This window comes from Papaver somniferum, unplaced genomic scaffold, assembly GCF_003573695.1.
Source record: "Papaver somniferum cultivar HN1 unplaced genomic scaffold, ASM357369v1 unplaced-scaffold_6, whole genome shotgun sequence".
NCBI classification, from domain to species: domain Eukaryota; kingdom Viridiplantae; phylum Streptophyta; class Magnoliopsida; order Ranunculales; family Papaveraceae; genus Papaver; species Papaver somniferum.
Window position 1 is genome coordinate 1,085,655 of NW_020648748.1, and position 20,401 is coordinate 1,106,055.

General features: G+C 35.2%; 1 protein-coding gene and 1 pseudogene across 2 annotated transcripts; both read right to left on the bottom strand.

Moving 5' to 3' along the window:
• Positions 1 to 1,463: 1,463 nt before the first annotated feature.
• Positions 1,464 to 7,471, bottom strand: LOC113343491 (annotated as a pseudogene).
• A 329-nt stretch (positions 7,472 to 7,800) lies between these two features.
• LOC113343555 (organelle RRM domain-containing protein 2, mitochondrial-like) lies at positions 7,801 to 10,207 on the bottom strand. 2 transcript variants are annotated; one of them, XM_026587709.1, is made up of 3 exons: positions 9,940 to 10,200; positions 8,640 to 8,708; positions 7,801 to 8,430 (listed from the first exon to the last, which is right to left on the bottom strand). In XM_026587709.1, exons 1-3 carry the CDS (start codon positions 10,052 to 10,054, stop codon positions 8,264 to 8,266), a joined length of 351 nt encoding a protein of 116 aa, XP_026443494.1. In that variant the 5' UTR covers positions 10,055 to 10,200; the 3' UTR covers positions 7,801 to 8,263. The 2 variants fall into 2 exon arrangements, with proteins under 2 accessions (XP_026443494.1, XP_026443495.1); XM_026587710.1 differs by lacking the exon at positions 8,640 to 8,708 and having other exon boundaries at positions 9,940 to 10,207.
• Between the last annotated feature and the right edge of the window lie 10,194 nt (positions 10,208 to 20,401).

Here is a 20,401-nt window from a genome sequence, read left to right on the forward strand (position 1 = left end):
TGTAGTAGATAGTTATCGTTTACAGCAGTCTTAAATTACCATACTCTTTTGTAACAGTGGCGCTGTAACACCACTACAGCGTTGCAAATTCCTTTTCATCTTATATCATCAATAAAACACCTATTTTAGCCATGAATTTATCTTGTGAGTGTGTTTTTGGATGAGGAGCTAAACCCATTAGCCAAGGCGACGGAGGAAGCCATTGGTCCTTATTTATGGTATAATTCTAACTTTATTATTTATTTGCAATATTATTACATGATTATTTGCATGGAATTTTAATTGAAAAATTGATTTTTATTGAATAATTGTGATTCATTTTGATGGAGCATGCTTAGTTTAAGACTCTTGATGTTTCATGCTTGGTGTTTACATTTATTACTTCAAAAATCTACAAAAGGCATAATATTAGAATCACTCTAAAAGAAAAATTGCATGAATATTAATTATTAGAATTTATCAAATAATGGGTCAATGGTGGAATCCAAGTCTTGGTGTTTTTCTCTAAAGGTTTGAACTATTTTATTTATTTGTGTGTTTAATTTAAATCTAAAAAAAATTGTTTTCTTCACAAGTCTGAAAAGACCCCTTTTTACCACTACTACTACAATCACTTTTGATAAACCATCATCCAATTTTACCAAATGTAACAGATGAAATACTTAATAAACTATCCCTTTACCCCCGGGCACGTAGACACTCAGATTGTCGAACCACGTATATGCTTGTGTCGATTTATTTTTCATTTTACTGCACTTAATATTGCTCTTGATTTTATTCTATATCTTGATTTACATATTGCTTTCATTTGATTGTTTTATCAAAATAATGATATTCACAGCTGTTTTATCTTAGCTAGGGGCGTCGTGACAAAGAAAGAACTGCTTGCACAAAACTCAAGGCAGAGCTACAAAACGTCTTAAAGAGAGCGACCTGGTCGTGACTCAGCCGTCATTTTATTTTATGATTAATCTTTATTTTGTAGGTGTGAAATCAACATTTGTCCCAACATTATCTAAAAGATGGGTCAAACGTAGACCTCTCGCGCATGTGTAAAAATATAAGAGATCGTTGCAAAGAGTTGTGTGTGTATATGTAGCTAATGGTACAACACGTATATTGGAAGTTTTCGTTTTCCATGCATACAAACAAATTTTGATCACTGGCTAGTGAAATATTATCTCGGTTTTTAAAAAAAGAAATACTTTTACTTTTTCATTTTAATCTAAAAATAGGCAAATTGAAATGGAAATATTTCTCTTTTAAAAATGAAGAGAGTAATAAATAGAGATTAGAATGTGCACTTTGTTAAATGACCCAAATAATTTCTGGATCTTAGATAGTTTACCCCTTAACGCTGATATACCGCATATATGTAAGTGGGACGAAGAGAGTATTACTTCCCAAGCAAACACAATAAAGGGATGCTAGCTTTAATACTGAACCATCCGACTGTACTAAATTTAATTCGTTCGACCTTCTACGCACACTGAATATTTTGAAAGTTTCTCATGCAACCCTCCCAAAATTAGTGATACTTCTTTCATGGTTGGCCTCTTCCTTCCAACGTATTTCAAACAGTTTTCGGCAAGTTTACCGACCACAAAAACATCCTCTATTTCTCCTTCGTTAAGAACCCGAGCATATAGTATTTCTGACAGACGGTTTTCTTTCACCGATTTTACGAAATGTAATGCTAAACTCCTCTCTTCTCCGTGTCGGATTTGAGAAAGTGCTTGTTCTCCCGTTAACAGTTCCACAAGAACTATTCCGAAGCTACAGACATCACTCTTGTCGTTGAACTGTCCTGAATGAAAATATTCGGGGTCTAAGTAACCAAAGGTTCCTTGCACAAGTGTGGTTAAATGGGTTGAATCTACCGGCGCTGATCTAGAAATCCCAAAGTCAGAGACTTTAGCCCTGTATTTTTCATCCAAAAGTATATTGGTGGTTTTTATGTCTCTATGATAGATTGGTATTGAAGCGTCTGAGTGTAAATATGCAAGTGCTCCTGCTACCTCAGATGCGATCCTTCCATGAAATCAATGACTCGCTATCGCCTTCCCTTGAATGGAGATGGTAAGAGAGTGTTCCATTAGAGACAAACTCATATACCAGCAATGGAACATGTGTCTCTAAGCAACAACCTAACAATTTAACAATGTGCCTGTGATTGGTTTGCGAAAGAATAGCAACCTCGTTAATGAACTGAGCAACTTGGGTCTCATCCACCAATGTAGATTTCTTAATTGCCACTATCTCACCATTCGATAGCATTCCTTTAAACACAGTACCAAAGCCTCCTTTTCCAATGATTCTATTTGGGTTGAAATTGTCTGTTGTCCTCTCGAGTTCTTGGGCTACAAAGATTTTGGCGGCCCTTTCAACTCTACCCGCATTTGAAGTGATCTTTTGATTTAACAACAAACCTCCATTTCTTGTGAAGTGCTTCTCCTTCAGTTTCATTTGCTTTATCTTCTCAAGTCTAATGTATAACCAATACCCCATCGCAACCATAAATAATATGACTATGCTTACTCCAATACCTGTAGATCATGTGAACAATGGATGGGTTAGACATATACCTCTTATGCATGTACATAAAAGATACAAAGTCATGGCATAGAGTTGTATGTATACCTAATGGTACAACCACATATACCGGAAGTGTTCGTCTTTCACGCGTACAAATAAATTTTTGATCACTGCTTCGTCCTGGATTTGTACCAGCTGGACAAGTACAAGTATAGCTCCCCTGTTCATTGGAGCAATATCCATTTCCGCACGGGCTTGATACGAGACATTCATTAATGTCTATGTAAATATTAAGCAGCGCAATAAAAGAAAAGAATATTAGTGTCCAAATAAAATACTATATATTCCATAGCTTTACAAAATGGAAGATCGGTTGACCAAAAAAAAAAGAAGATAAGTTAGTCATCATCAGTGAAAAAAGTAGGTCATTCGATATCAGAAACTTTAAACGAATCGCCCCCCTAAACCACCTCAAAAAGGTTGAGACACGTGTGACGGGCTCATGTCATAGTAAATGGGCCCGTTGCAAATTCCCTGGAGTGGTTTGTGAAACGATTTGTCTAGAAATGCTGATTCAATATACAGTATAGCGCCTATCAAATAATAGTATCGGGACCGATAAAATTTATCAATTTATCGTGATATTAGATAATTTCATAAATTAATAATTATTAATTTATCAAAGTCTGGGAAAAATTTTATAAAAAAAAATCAATAAATGAAACAATACACCTTATTCATCATGCAAATTATTGTGGGTACGGTTGATGGATACTAATTTAATTATTAGATACTAATCTTTGAAAGCTAATTTCATGGATGACACCGCGTCAGAAAATCGGAGTGAAGCTTTAAATAATGAAGCAATAAAGAATTGCAAAATTTAATCAATGGGAATTTCTTTTAAACTACCATAATTCAGATCTAGTGAAGAAATGATTGAGAATGTCACGGGAAAAGGCAAAAGTGGTGTTGTGGAAGTCGAATATGAAAAGCTATCAAAGCTGCGAAGATACTGAATAGGTTTTTATTGCGTAAGGAAACGATAACATCAAAAACACTTCTAACGTTGAAAAAAATCTAAGATAAAATATAACGTGACATTAATTTTAAGAAAAACAATTGGATCACTCTTTACTAAATTATCATAGATATAAACTAAATTTATATAAAATGGATAGTCATTAATTTATATGTTCGAATGGAGTGACATATAGGAAGCAAAAAATATTTATTATTTTATAAATTTAGCGAATTATTAATTTAATATGTTGGTCCGGATTCAGGACTGGTGAAATTTATTAATTTATCATGATTATTAATTTATCACGGATTAATTTATAGGAGTTCTACAGTAGGAATAAAAAGTCTCAACGGACGGAGCTAAAAAAACAAAAGAAAAAAAAAACGGCCACGCACAAATACTCATGGCCCTCCTAAACTCCGGAAGGGTGGCTCCAATTGAGCCCACCAAATTCTCAAAATATGTGAGAAGCGGTTTTTCTTTTTTCTTTTCTTCCCCGGTCTATCTAGAATAGCTGATATAGGAATAGATTTTGTTCTAATTTGAATGACATCTTCTTTATTTTTAGTCCCCGTCTTAGACTCTTTAACTTTCATTATATAGTATGTGTTTTCATACTTTAGACAAAGAAAACAAATTCCCTCACGACAATATAGCACCTTAAAGAAAATTTAATTCTTTCTAATCTTTGTACTCTTTAGCCAGGCACATTTTCTTTGTTCCTAAAATATATGTGTAATATTTAATTATTTAGTTCAGTGTGTAACTAAAATTAAGTAACGAAATTAAACTTGAGAATTAGTTAATTCATTTAGTACTGGAAATAGTAATAAGAGATTACCAAAAAAAAAACAGTAAATAGACCCCAACTCACTTTAATTTTCTATATAATACAACACTGTTTTTTAAAAGGTTCTCATTCACCGGAGTTCCACGTTGATTCTCGCTTCTGGTTGATTCTGACCCCACCAGTTATTTTCTTTTAAGAAAGTTAATTTAATTTTGGGCATAAAATTTGATAAGAGGATTCTCTTTGCTCACAAAATATTTTACCACCAATCACTTCCGCCGAGGAAAAGAAAAAATTTCCTAAAATGCTTAAATTTTCCTAAAGAAATTTTTTCTAAAAAGCTTAATTTCATTAATGAAATCTTAGTATATAAAATCCAAACATTAAAACTCACAAATAAATTAAAATAGATTCATATCAAGAAATGCATGGTTTATCACGAAATTTGATACAAATGATCATAAAAATAATAATAATCACCAATGTGTAATGTCCAAATTACACCATTTTTTTTTTTGTAAAAATTAATCCTAATAAAAAATCTAATATAATTAAACTAACCCTAATTATGAATTACAATTACAATTTCACTGAACTAAATGAAGCTTTAAATTTTAATCAAATTTAAATCAGAGATTAAAATTCAGATTTCGTAAGCTATGATACTTACCGTGGATTGAAGCTTGATTCTTTTCCAGCAAAATTAATGATCGTTAACCTGTTCAAAAATTCACATACAAAATCATTAATTGGAAATGGTGGACAATTTATTCTATGAATGCAACATAATTCTAAATGTTTTTTTTTGTTTTGTGTTTTTCTTTTTTGAAGATTTTTAAATGGTTTCGATTAGTCTTAAAATTATTTTCTTTCTATATTATTCTTTCTATCTAAAATAAAAGAAAAACCTTCCATGAATATCAAAACTCTAATACTAACTAAAAATACCAATATTAGGAAAATTAATTTAAAGACAATATACGAAATTATCATTTTGGAGTTGTTTTTTCTTTTGGTAAATATAAAATTTAATTTTAGAAACCTGATTGTGCAAACAAAGATAGAGAAGGGAAAAATCTTAACAATATTTCTTAGTAAATATAGACATTAATTCCTAAAATAATACTCTCTCCCTGTATAAAAACGATTGGGCAAAACCAAGCCTCATTCTTTGGCGCCGCTTCTATGTTTTTTTTTTTTTTTGGTTTTGTTTATAGATGCTTATACGTTGATTATTTCTTTCATATGTGGATGTTGGTTTTGTTTTGTAGATGTAATGAAAATGAAAAGTGTAGTCGATCTATTGGCGTTGTTCTCTCCTTTGGAAACTGCTCGAGTGACTTTTACTTTCTTGCTTCTTCGAGTGGAAAATTGTTAGGATTTTATTTTCTGATAGTAAAGTTTTGATGATCTGTAATTTTTTTTATTTGTTTCTGCAGGGTTTAATGGTTTATTGATGAATTTGTGAGATTTGCTTCTCTTACTATACAGGTATTCATTCTTGAAAAGTGTATTATTCAACAGGTTGAGGTATGTAACTCATTTTTTCTCTTCCTCTATGAATTAGTATGATGTTTATCTGTTAGTTTTGGATTTTCAATGCGATCATACTCTGTATTTAAAAGCTGATGGTACAACCACCTGATGCATTAAAGGTACAATTGCAAAAAAAAAAAAAAAATCACCTGATGGTACAACCACAGCAATGGGAAATCTTCGTTTGTTAGGCTTACAAATATATGGTCTTTGAGGCGTTGATTCCAGGTGTTTACCAGGTGAACAAAAACACCTGTAGCTCCCAGGTGTGTTCATGCATTTAACTCCACCCCCAGACCGGTTTGAGTTTCCGCATTCATCAATATCTGCTCAGAAATTGCCCATTAAAATGGAAGATCAATTAGTCATCAATCAAAAGAAAGAGGAAAAGAGTAGGCGTTCAAAATCATATCTTTGAGGTACCAATGTGTCCTACTACTACTACCACAATGACAATCCTTTTGATTTCATACAGAAGCAAGTAGTCTCCTGGCAGAGATGCTCCAATTTTTCTGTGGATATTGAGAGACTAAGTTTATAGACCACATCCCCTGAGGTTGATCTACGACATACATGGTATTACTTTCTTTCCTTTTTAAACTAAAGAATTTATTAATAAAAGAAAAGGAAAACAGAAACTGGAGAGGGACATAAACCTAAAACCTCCGGAATACATATTACCTTGGCAATTACCACCAGTTGTGCTATTCAGATAAGGATTTCCCTTATAGCCCTTTTTACACTTGCAGCGATATCCTGGGACATCAGCATTGCCTGATATACAGACAGTATTAGGTCCACAGGCATAGCTCCTTGATTTTCTTACGGCGTCACATGTTTCATTCCCAATAGCCCAATCCACCACTGCTGGAACGGTTTTTGTTCCATGACTGTTGAAATCTTTGAGATATTTTGAAGAGAACTTAAATGAACTTTCTTCAACTAAAAAAGCATGGCCACAAAATTTTGAACTCAAATTTGTAGTATTGTCTATGATGTCAAATGTTGGAGTCGCATTATATTTTGATAGTCCGGCTGGAACATTTACGTCACAACAACCGATGCCAAGGCAAGACCCATCAGTAATGTCTTTGGTTGTATTACAGATTGACCAACATAGCGCCGCAGAAACTTCATCATTATTACTGCCAAAAAGGAAGTATCCCTCGGTGTGTGCTCCGGTTGCAACCAATACCTATGAGCTTGTTTTTTGTACTAGAAAATGTCAACTTTCCCAAATCTGCCGTCCAGGCATCATCTAGTACTTTTTCATCCGAACAATAAGTGGTCGTATTGACTTCGATTCTCATCTGGCTATCAAGAAGCGATATATGTGAGACATCAAAGCCACGATACACGGGTTTTGGTGAATCGAGACTGTCATTGCATGTTATTTTGAACCATTTATCTGCATAACAGCCATTGTAGATGCCGAATGGGTAAGGTATGCTAACTTTCCCACACTTATCTACGCAATGAGGCTTGGTTATCGGTCGGAAAGCAGGCGCCGGCATTTCTGCAGATACTAATTGCACCCATAACAATAAAAGGAAACGTTGAAACTTCCCAGCAACATGTAAAGCCATGCCATTAGTTCGGTTATTTGATTTTCTCTGAACGAAAAGATACAAGTTGCTGTGTATTTCACGAATAAGAAATGTGTGGATATCGAAGGATGGATGAAGAATGACGAAAGCCAAGAAGAAGAAGAATTGTTCCTCTTCGAATAATTACTGTTTTGCACAACTACTTTCTTCGTTGGGTGGGATTTTCTAGAGCGCGATGATGTCTATTTATACATATAATCATGAATAAAGAAGATTAAATCAACAATCCACGTCTTTTCTTCGGTGAATTAAATAATAATAATGTAGAAAAAAACAGGTAAAAGATAAAGATTTCATGCAGGACCTCATTAACAGCAGTAAAAATGCATGTGTAAATTGCTTGAATAATTAGAAAAGTTCCTGAGGACTGACAATTTTGATCTACTTGGATCCTTTATGCCCAACAGCTATCCTGTGACAGAATTCTACCATAAGTAGCCTTGGTTTCTCGGCTTGGTAAAAAAAACAATTAGAACGACAGCAGCATCTTCCCTACGAATTTCTGTTCAACAGCAGAACGCTGAATCAAGCAAAAAAACAACACTTCAGCTGAGATGAAAGCTGGCGTGAACCCAAAGATTTGGATTGATATATGGACGGCTTGTTGGATTCCCACGCAGATAGTAAAAAAAAAAAAAACAACAGTGAAGATAAAAAAAGTGCTTTAGTAAATATGTATAAAGCGATCCATCCTGCTAACTAATTACCACACCATCCAACTGTCTTGTTTACCCTGAAAACAGTTTCAGAAGGCTCAGGCTCGGGCTGAGGTCATGGTCTTGGTTCTCTTGGTTTCGCAGGATCAACAAAAATAACCCAACCATCCAAGTACTTTGCGTTCATCCCTTGTTGAGCCCTTTCCGCATCTTCTATAGTTGCATATCTGACAAAACCAAACCCCTTTGACCTTCCTGATGCTCTATCTGTTATGACATTTGCTGCATTATCAATTTGCACAAAGTTAAGGACTATTCACTCAGGGAAACACTTTTAATAAGAAATACTACCTCCGTTTTTAGAAAAGAGATATTATCACATTTTAGCCTAAAAATAGGCCAAACTGAAAAAAGTGATAGCACCTCTTTTCCAAAAACGGAGGGAGTATGTTAATTTGGTAACAGGAAACAGAAAGCTGGAATCTGGCTACCTTCAAGAAGCTGACCAAATGGGGAAAATGCTTCTTTTAGCTTTTCGTCTGTGGTCATCCTAGAAAGACCTAGGTAATGAGAACAATAAGGTCACAGCCGGTATACAGTAGAAATATACTAACAGATTCAATAATGAGTGCTATGCAACAACGAGGACTGGGAGAAATCCGCTAAATTTAAGTGCTCAGTCTGCTACATGATAAACATACTTGAACAGCAGGTTGTCATAGACATCTGTTGTCATAGGCATTCAGATAGAGGAACGCTTCATTAAGAATATCATTTCTTAAAACCGTGTCAGCAGCTGCAACAATTGCAATGGAAAATCGAACAATGAAGAGAACAGCCTGCCTGATGATTTCTGAACCAAGAGCTATTCATCAGATTCCCATCGAAATGCAAACTAGCTATTTTGAGAAAGGACAAAGATAATGCAAAAGACCAAGATGTTTCTCTATGAAAGTAACCATGTCTCGTGCAAATTATTGACCTTACACATGACTCTTAGAGAAAAGCATCTTCTTCTTCTAAGCCTTTAGTCCCAAACAAGTTGGGGTAGGCTAGATAGGGAATACAAGGACTTCCGAAGCAGTCACCCCATCTTGGTACTGCTCCCGCCCTTTCCTAAGGAAATGGCTGGTTTTCAACCAAACAAAGGTACGACTTCTCAAGAAGTCACCCATCTTGGTACTTCTCTCGCCCTGTATTGGTCTATCACTGGCTCACCAAGGCTATCTCGACCATATACATTTGCAAAATCAGGAAGCCTGTCAAATCGTTGCTAGGGCTGAGATACTAGTTTACATTCTATCTCTAGAACACAGAACTAAACTCCACCATCACCACAACCGGCCATTACTTAACCTCTAACATATCATGAAAGTCACACAAATCCATAGTATTTTAAGAAGCACAGTTACCGGCCGACGTAAGAGGCCCTCCTATGCTGATTAAAAGTGATTCCTGTCACCCACAAAAAGTGTCCAACAATTTATCTACAATTTCTTCCAATCACTACATTGTCATTTGTTATTAGGTCAAAATCAATGTCGGCAACCACAGTATACCCGCCGTTACTAGTATAAGTAGCTTAAACTATGTTCAATGATTAAATCAGCTCAACGAATTCTAAGGTATGAAAATCTACAGGTACACCTATTGCCAAATGAAAAGGCCCTGAACTCCAAAACCCCTTTACTAAATCAATCAATCTTAATAAAATCTTACATTTGATATACAGATGATTCAAAGATGAAGGAACAATTGTAACAAATTAGATTTTTGAGTTAGAAATTTTACCACTGACGAAAAGTCTAGGGGTTGTCAAGGTTGAATTGTCACGAACTTGTGATAATAATGAAGTCCTCGTTAACCCATTGCTAATAACTCGACGGAAATTTGAAGCGAACGCCATTTCTGAGAATAATCCTTAACCCTTGCAGAGTGAATCAGATGGAACTGGAATTGGGAATTAGGGGTTTTGATGGGGTGGAGAAACAGAGCTTGAAGTGGTGATGCCAGATGCAATAAATGGGTTTAAAGTTTCAGCCCAAAATTCCAAATATCATCTCTGGGGTTAGTAAGCCCAATTTGGATTACGGGATAGTGTACTACAATCTTATACCGTGTTTTCCAATGTCACTGTAGTGCTTTGGTAACCATTGTGTAATTGCCGCGAACTTAAGTTCGAAACTCATCAGTATTATTTATAAGTATCAATTTTTTCTACCGATGATCTCTGACCCGATGTTTTACTTGGCTCGTACATATAACTTGATTCAATAAAAATTATAATCTTATTGTTTAATTAACACATTTTTTGAAAAATTCAGATGCAACAAGTCAGATTTAAAAATCAATTAAGTTAGAAACAAAACACGACATGCTAGTTTGGGGAATATGGGATGTTTGCTTCGGTAAGATATAAGGAAACATGATTATTTTCTCTTTTTGATTTGTAACATTTTTGAATTGGGATTTCTCGAGCATTAATTCTTTTTCTCGTATGCATTTCAAGGCACAGGCTCAAACATCTTATTTCAATATCGGAGTAAATTTCTATGAATTGGACTAAATTTTATAGTTACAGAGACTATATATATCGGATACCATACTCATAAGAGTTTCTCAGTTTTTTAAGATACGTGCTGATCTAACAAACTTAAAAGTTCCTTTTCCACAGCTCCAAAGGGATATAATCTGCTTGATTAAAACTGTACACAAATGCCAAACCCTTGTACATTGTAACTTAACATGTAAAAACATGTGTCTAATGTATATGGTCAAATTTAAACGCAACAGTAACTGAAAACGCAGGGGTACAACAACCACACCCAATATTTCGTTCGGAAATCAGTATGGACTAAACTACAATATAATTTCGAGAGCCCCAACTTAAAAGTGAGACTCAATCGAGAAAGAGATCAAAGAGTTTTATTTCTTTTGTCAATACAATAAGTAAATCAACAGGGTAGAAATCCGCGAACCTGATTGTTATGAGAATTACTTGGACTCATGGTATACCAGCGGTTACTAATATAAATAGCTTAAAATATGTTCATTGATTACATCATTCTTCTCAATCATATCTAAACAAATAAGGAATAATACTTTATACTATGGACAACCAGATTGTTATGTCCATCATTCTTTTGAATCTGCTTCAAAGATGGACGGAGCAGCGGGAGCAACGGATCCAATTCTAACCCCACCAACTCCTCCAGAATTGTTGCCACTGCCATCTCTAGAGGATATGCAACAACCTGCCGAATACACATATGTAAGTGAATTCACCTCATCCTAAAAGTTCTTCAAAAATTATCAATTGTAATAGAATACGAAAAGAGTTGTAACTCATATATCTTGGCTCAAAGATGATAGTACATTCCCTCTACCATCTAGAACATGCGAATTGTCTTGGCTCCACCTCTCACCAAATTGCAGAAGCGATTCACCACTATTACCAGAACTTAAGAGACTATCACCACCAACATGTTGATGATACGTTGGATGATTTATAGGCGCAAACAAATCAATTCATCACCATTGGAAATTCTCGGTTCAAGTTCTTCTACCACGGGAAACTCCCGAAAGAGTTTGGGTTCGCTAAAGCTAGCAGAGGTATAAGATATGTGGGAGATGGCGGCCAACTATTTTCTTTGTAGTTGCGTGTTCTGATCTTACTTTGTTCTATCATGTTGAGTACTATCTACTCTAAGATTTTCTCGAGAGTTAATCTTCGATAGGTAAGATAAAAAAGTAGTCACAAACATCTTCGTTTGATCTTTTCTGATTCCACAATATCTTCTTTCTCTTCCATACGATTAATATTATTATGAGGTGATTGATATTACTAGGATGTTCTTCGGGAATATAAGTATGGTGTATCAATTGGTTCATGTTCACCTTGATTTATCAAAAGAGGGAACAAAAAATCGTAGGTATTTCTGTGGGAGACAGATTTATCTATTCAGTAGACTTTTCTGTATGAGACAAATTTGTTTATCAAGTCTTCGACTTTGGGTCGTAGAAACCCTTAGTTATGGGTGAGATCATCTAAGGGAATCAAGGGCGCAGAATCCGGCGTGGTTCAAGAAGCGTAAGGAACGCGACTGTACCTTAATGATTGTGAGATTGGTTAGTGCTCAACTACATTCCAATGCGAAGTTAATTGGTAGTAGGCTAGAGTCTGTAGCGGCTTAGTAAAATGTGGTGTTCAAATCTTGACTAGGTCCCGGGAGTTTTCTGCATTTGCGGTTTCCTAGCTCGTTAACAAAATTTCTGGTGTCTATGTTATTTCTTTTCCGCATTATATTTTAAATAATTGAAATATTACAGGTTGTGCGTAGTTCAATCAATTAGATAATCCAACCTTTGGTTGTTGATATAAATTGGTTAACACTTGAACATTGGTCTTTGGTATCGTTCAAATTAATCCGACTCGCGGATTTCTGTCTGTTCGATTGCAGATTGATTTGATAAATAGAGATATAACTCTTGGATGTATTTTCCTTGATTGAGTCTGACTGTCTAGTTGATTCTCTTGGAAATATATTGGAGATAGTCCATACAGATTTCCTCAACGAATTATTCGGTGCGGTTGTTAGACCCCTGGTTTTTCAATTGGTATCAGAGCAGGAAAACACGTTTAAGACCTCATAAGTCTGTGTTTGTAGCAATCTAATTTCTGTGGATAGAGTGTGTCACTTTTACGCACATAAAAATGTCTTCCAAAGTTTTTGATTATGTCAAATGTCTTTGACTTACCTCAAAGGATAACTCCTTGGATGATTTTTCTGAATCCCGGGGGAGGAAAGTTTTGCTATCAGATTATGATAACATTCGCTCTGTTGAGACAATTGACACTATGTCAGAAGCTGAAATGGAAGTCACCAGAACACTAGAAAAATATGCTGAGATTACTGACTTTCAAGACTCTAAGATAAAGTCTCTTGAAGAAAAACTTTCTCATCTCATTGATGAACTCGAGAAGTCTCTTGGTCAAGAACGAGAACTCTACAGCATTGTTGAGTCCTTATCTAACAATATCAAAAACCTTGTTCAAGAAACTACCCTGCAGTGTGAAAAAATTAGTGTTCTTGATATATTGTTAAAGAAGATTGATTCAATTAGAGAAAAATGTTTGATTGAGACTCAATCATCATACTTGAACAACATTCGTGTTGAAAAAGAGAAACTGGTTGTATCTCTTCTCCTAGCCTAGGAACAGTGTAATTCTTTGAAAAAGGAAAACTCTATCTTAATGAGAAAATCTTCTTCTATGTCATTTTCTAATTCTCATAAGGGATTACAGTACACGGGGAAAATTACTCCAAAGGAAGGGTCTGCTAAGAAAATTTTACATAACTTGCAATCTTCCAACAGGGCTATGAATTTAAGAGAGGTTTCTTCCGATGTATCTCTTACACGAACCTGTTCTTTCTGTGGGAAAAGAAATCATTATGATTCACATTGTTTTGCTAGGAAGAAACAGATTTCTGATCTTCAAAATCTACTTATTTTTGTTGTTGACAAAGTAAACTGTCTGACGACATCTACAATGGATTTCATTCCTGCAGAAAACCAGAACTATCATGCACAAGGTTTCCAAAGTCACTTTTCGAGAAATATTTACAGGAATCGTGTTCCCCCTAATGGTGCTAATATTTACACTACTAATGTACACATTACAAGTGCAAATGAGAATAAGTCTGGTAGACCTAAGTTTAGAAGAAGGAATTTTCTCAATTCTGATCCTCTGGAACCTGTCTCAAGAGGTCCTAGATTTAGCCCTCAGAAAAAACCTTCTGATGGAGACTCAAAAAGGTTTATGAGTTATTTCTCTGGAATAAGAAATAACCGAAGGAAGGTAAGGGATACAAGACTCAAACATCTATATGGTATTTACAACTCATTTGTCAATGATCATGGTGGGATTACATCTCACTTAACTACCTTGCTATAGGTACGTCCGTGTATCTAACTTGAGAGTTGCAAGGATGACTTTTGCGAGATGATCAAGTCTATTGTAGGCTACCATCTGTCTTGTTTTTGAGTTAGTTGTTTTCTTCTTTTGTGAAGGTTGAGTCGTTTCTTGACTTCTAGCAACTATTATATCCTCTCCTTGTGCTCTAATTAAATCTCTTAATTATTGAGCTATAAAGGTAAGAGATATATGAAACATAGAGTATTTTCTTATTTTTGGATCTTTTTTGATCCATTAACCTTTCTTAATTGGTCCACGAGCGTCCGTGTCTTTTTGGATGTTTTAGGGTTTCCATAACAAGGACATCCTTATCTTGTTCACAAACACACACACACACACATATATATATATATATATATTTTGCTTTTCCTTCCCTAATAAAATTAAAAATAAAAATGGAGAACTCCTCAAGACCTCAGGAAGTGGTGAATCTTGAGATGGAAGACGATATTATAGGATGCGATTCAATTCAAGGTATTGTCTTGAAAAATATGATTGAAAGGAAAGAGTACAACTCCTGGATTGGATAATCTGTCAAGGATTTAATTCTTTTTCAGAATGACTCTAGGGTCGAATTTGCAAATCTTCAACTGCAAATGAATCAGCTCACTGATGGTCAGACCAAAATCCTTGGAAATCAAAATATCCTGATCAGGAATCAAAAGAAACTCATCGTGGACTGTGTCAAAGCGACGAAGCTTGGCCGCACTTTTGATCGAAAAGTTAATGTTCTAACCCATGAACATGGAGTTTCTACAGTCAAGAAAGTCAAGGATATCAGTGATACAATTGGACTTTGATGTTGAGTAATAATACTATAACAATATATAACAATAATTGATAACAATTGTTTTCTTATTGTTATGGCTACGGATATTCAACAACTATGATGCTGAGTTGAACACGTTCAGAATCACTGAAGTACTTGGAAGTGACGAAGATTTCGAGTAATGTTGAAGAATCAAGGAAATCAAGCATTAAGATGATAAGCTACAAACTTTATTTATTTTGTAATCCATATGTATTGATAGTTTTGTCATTAAAATTAACAAAGGGGTAGATTGCTAGAGCACTGCTCGGTCGAACTCGCAAGCGTTGTTATCTCAAGCTTGTTGTCAAGTTTAGTTGACAAAACTATTAGTCTTGATTTCTAGTCTACTTATAGCTATGTCTCGGACTAGGATAGAATGTGTAGTTGTGCATTAGGATTCACAGGGTTCATCGAATGAAGACGAAGAACTACTAAGGGGAGCTTGTGGAACTTCATCAACAAAAGGTATGTGGAGACTTGAACTCATGTATCACTCAGAAATCTATTTCTATTATATCTCCTATTGAGACAAAAGTCGTATAACTATATAGAATTTATATTATACACATTCGATATGTCGAGATAAGTTTATAAATCCCAAACAGACTTAAAATTTTCAGTTTTCACTAGTGTAGTCTTCAATTGAGTTGAAGCAACTCTTAAGCTGTAAAGGACTTCATCTAAGGGAATAAATTGCGCGGAGTCCTGCAGGGATTCAAGAGGTGTAAGGAACGCGACTGTAACTGAATTGTTGTGAGGGTTTAATTCAGTCTTAACTACATTCCAGTCCGAAGTTAATTGGTAGTAGGCTAGTGTGTATAGCGGCTTAATACAATTTGGTGTTCAATCTGGACTAGGTCACGATTTTTTGCTGCATTTTCGGTTTCCTCTTTAACAAAAGTTCTGGTGTCTGTGTTATTTATTTTTCCGCATTAATATATTCTTTATCTTTATAATTGAAATATCATAGGATGTACGTAAATCAATCAAAGTAGATACGTCCATCCTTTTTTATTGGATACGACTTGATTGGTTCTTGGATATTTGATCTTTGAAATCGTCCAAGTAATCTGACACATAAATCAGGTTCACAGACTTTGTCTCTATAAACGTTCTGACTGTGAGAGAAAGAGACTTAACTCTAAATATTATTCTTTTATTGAGATTCCTTAAGTTAAACTCTCTATTTAAGTTCGTCCATACAAAATTCCTAAGAAAAAGATGGTGGTGTATGTCGGTACCCTTGCGTTTTCACAAATCATTATACATGGTTCGGTTACAGTTCATCCTAACCAGAGTCAAATATTATGTTAATCTCAAGTCAAAGATTCATGAAATGGTGGATATTGATTGCTTGTTTCCAAAGTATATTATATTGTGTTAATCTCAAGTCAAAGATTCATGAAATGGTGGATATTGATTGCTTGATTCCAAAGTTAACTTAGCTTAAATCTAAAACAACCTTTGATATTGAAAGTCTATATGAGAAATACCTCAAGCAACTGGGATTTTTGAATCCCCGAGTTCTAGTTGTAAACTAGAGTCATCATCTCCTTTAAAACTTTTTAGGTTTTGCGACTAAAAAGACCCCACTTAGGGATTCTTTAAGCCAGGTTCGACTATCTGTATCTTGATAGTTCGTTTGTCCTAAATTTTCTACTGATAATTTAGTCTCACTCCGATCAGGCAAGATATAAAGAAATCACATATTTCTTTGTCTTAGACTTTGTGATTCCACAAGTATATTCTTCTATAAGGATTTTTTGTTGAAATCGGAGTAGGTTTTACTTGTGAGGTGAATAATAATCTGGGTTGCTCTTTGGGAGTCGTAAGTACCGAATTTTGAGGTTTGCTAGACCTAGTCTCCTGGAACTGATTTCCTATCTTGTCTTGATCTTACGATCAAAACGAAAATCACATATGGGATTATCCGTGAGAGACAGATTGGTTTAAAGTCTTCAATTGAGTTGAAGCATATCTTAGGCTGTAAAGGACGTCACCTAAGAGAATCTATTGCGCAGAGTATTGAGAGATTCAAGAGGCGTAAGGAGCGCGAATGTAACTGAATTACTATGACAATGGATTCGGTCTCAAATACGTTCCAGTCTGAAGTATTAATAGTAGACTAGAATCTACAGCGGCTTAATACAGTTTGGTGTTCAAATCTGGACTAGGTCCCGAGGTTTTTATGCACTTGTGGTTTCCTCGTTAACAAAATTTCTGGTGTCTGTGTTATTTCTTTTTCCATATTATATTTTTTATCTTTATAATTAAAATATCATAGGTTATACGTAAATCAATCAAAGTAGATATGTCCATCGTAATTGTTTATCTTTATAATTGTTGTGTACGACTTGATTGATCTTTGAATCGTCCAAGTACTCTCACGGTATAATCAGGTTCATGAACTTACTTCCGCTTATATATTTACTGTGAGTGAAAGAAATATATACTCTTCATATAATTCCTGATTGAGATTCATTAAGTTGCAACTCTCGGTATTGTAATTGAGTTTAGTCCATACATGTTGTCTAATGAAAAGTTGGTGGTGTATTTTGGTACCCCCGCATTTTCAGTAACATTTCATCTCTGAAGTAAACTCGACTAGGTGGTATTGGACAGCCGTAATAGAAAAGACGTTCGATCGCGGAAAATCTTCAGACCCAAGATTAAACTCGATATCTAAACTTAATTAATATTTTCTCCCATCCGATTATCGGAGGAAAGTGGGATTGGAGAAGGATGAGCGCCTCCAGCACAATCGAGAAAAAATTTAGTTTATAAAACTTACTTAATAATCCCCCGCCACATCATTAGGACTCTCTTATTAAGTTTCTCACCATTCAGCACCTTCAAAATTTACATCTTGTTTATTTTATGTAGGAAATACTGGCGAAACAATACTTTTTTGGAACGCCAAGACATAAATTCAAGTTTTATGAATGTTACTTACTTATGAAGGACAGTATTCCCGGCTACAATTCGAGAGATTTATCCCATGATCCTACAACTGCATTAAGGTGATAGATTTTGTGGGTATATCTCTCCATAAACCTTATGGAAATACAACTCATTCAGGCTCATCTGGTGAAGGCTTGTTACACATTCTAAGTGCAACGATGATTCCTACGAAAGTGATTTAGGTTTAAGATTCAGAATATGGGCATATTATCTTGTGTCGTATTTTGAAATAAAAAAAAATACTTTAAACCTTGTTTTAATTCACTGAAATAGATATTCCTTATTAAAAATTTCATATCTAGCGATCACAATATGAGTTATCAATATCTCTTTTGCATAAAACACCATCAACGAGAGCGAGAATTATGTCGTGTAAGTGTAAGTGTAGTGTATGATATAAAAAGGTCAAACAAATTTTCATAGACGACACCAAATAATTAGGCTCTAAATGGGGGCGGCATATGTTAAGGCGCTGGTTAGACAGTTGTTCACATATTCCAAGTGAATATTCAGTTTAGCATCCTACTGTTTTGCGCTAAACTAAATTTTTATTTGACGCCACGCTGTTAAATCCAGATTACACTCAAAAAATCTCTCACGCAATCTTGATTATGGGCTTTTAGCAATAGTTTTTGGCTTGAATGATGAACCTTGAATGATGGCAAGAAAAATCCTAATAAGGCATATTTGCTATCAATTCAACTTTTGTTGATTTTTTTTTTCTCTCTTATTAACCATCTCTCATTCTTTTTTTTCTTTTGATTTGGCATAGCTAGATCATCCCCTGAATAGACCTAGCTAGATCCAGCCCCATTGCTAATCCAACCACCACCCCAAAAATAAGATCCAATCTCAGCTTAATCTATAATTTAAGCTATTAATTAACTATATCCTGCTTATTAAACTTTTGATTGCATAGGTTTTAGGATTAGGCCTTAAATCTTATTAATGTAAGCTATCTAAATGTCAACTTTCAGTTCAGCAAGACACCTACCAAGTTGTTGACATTAACTTAAGCTGTCTAAATGTCAAATCATTGTAAGTAATGTGTCAATAAAATTTGGCTCGTATTCCTTGGTCAGTGACTGGAGTCCGAAAAAACAAACATAAGCTATCATATCGGCCGTTTATGTCTACACCTATAAATTCTATCCAATTGTTTTTGTTTTCCTTCCCCAGATCTACCTAGCAATTGCTCTACAATACAATTCTCGTGAATCTACCTTTTAGTAACACTGCGGCAGCACTGCCTTCCATAAAACACAACAAAAACATAGACTAACATGCATTCTGACAATCCATATCCAGAACGCCAGAATATCAGTTGTGAGTAGTAAATGAAGTTTGTTCCCCTCATGAAAGGAAGGAGCATAGGAAAGTACTCAAAGATGTACAAAGGGGGGTACTGTACTAGGACTACTATTGCAAACCTGACACTAAGACTTAATTATGGCCTTTAGTCAGCGGACAAACCGCTGAGTAGTTGCAGCAGCCATTTAAGGAGGGGCCAAGCTGCGAAACCACATGTTGACCCTATAACCTAAAGGTACTCCCACAGTAGTACGGGCAGTACCTCATTCTTCCGTTCACACAACCGACCTTTTTATACTATCTTCAATTATATGGCCACACAAAACTGGCATTAATAGATTTGACTTAATTAAATTTTCTTAACCACGACAGAAAGTCGCATGACCGGAAAATATGGCCATTTTTTCAAGACGATTGGGGCACGTACCGCTGCTTGGCGGATACAAGGGACAGAGATCTGCATTGAGACAGTGGAGTAGCCAAATAACCATGGAAGGGGGGGAATGGAAATTCCAAAATAGAGTTGATATATCATCATAAGAAACCATCGACTATAAGTTTACATATTTTTTCTGCATGATTAGAATCGGAAAATAATTACACGATTACCCCAAAAAAAGCTATCAAAAAGGGTCCAAACGAATTAACTTGTGTTCCATTAATTATTAACGACTTTTTTCCTGTAATGCATTAGCAATAGCATAATTAACATATCACGTTCTGTTTGTCTGTCTCCTCCTCATTTCAAGTTGTCATCCCCACGTTACTACTACTCCAATACTACTTCATCTACATGGGGATGAACTCATCACACTTTTCCATGCACTACGTATATAAATACCCTCTCATTTCCTCACTTCCATCCTATCCATTACCCCATCTCTCTCTATCTCTTCTAACTTATCACTCTCTCTTTATCTCTATCTCTAGCTCCTCATCTCCTTCTCTACAGTCAAAACCATGTCTGGAAGAGTAGGTCGACACCAGAGAAGAGCATCACAGAGTGTGTTGATGTTCAATCCTGACAGTCTAAGTAACTTCGACCCAAACAATCTTTTTGACATCAATGAAATAAGCAATTTTGAAGACAATCCAAAGGAACAAGGAGAGATTAATCAGTTACCACCACAGAATGTTCGTCGTCACAGGAGAGCATTATCCACATCCGCATCGTCTTCATACTTGCAGTATCA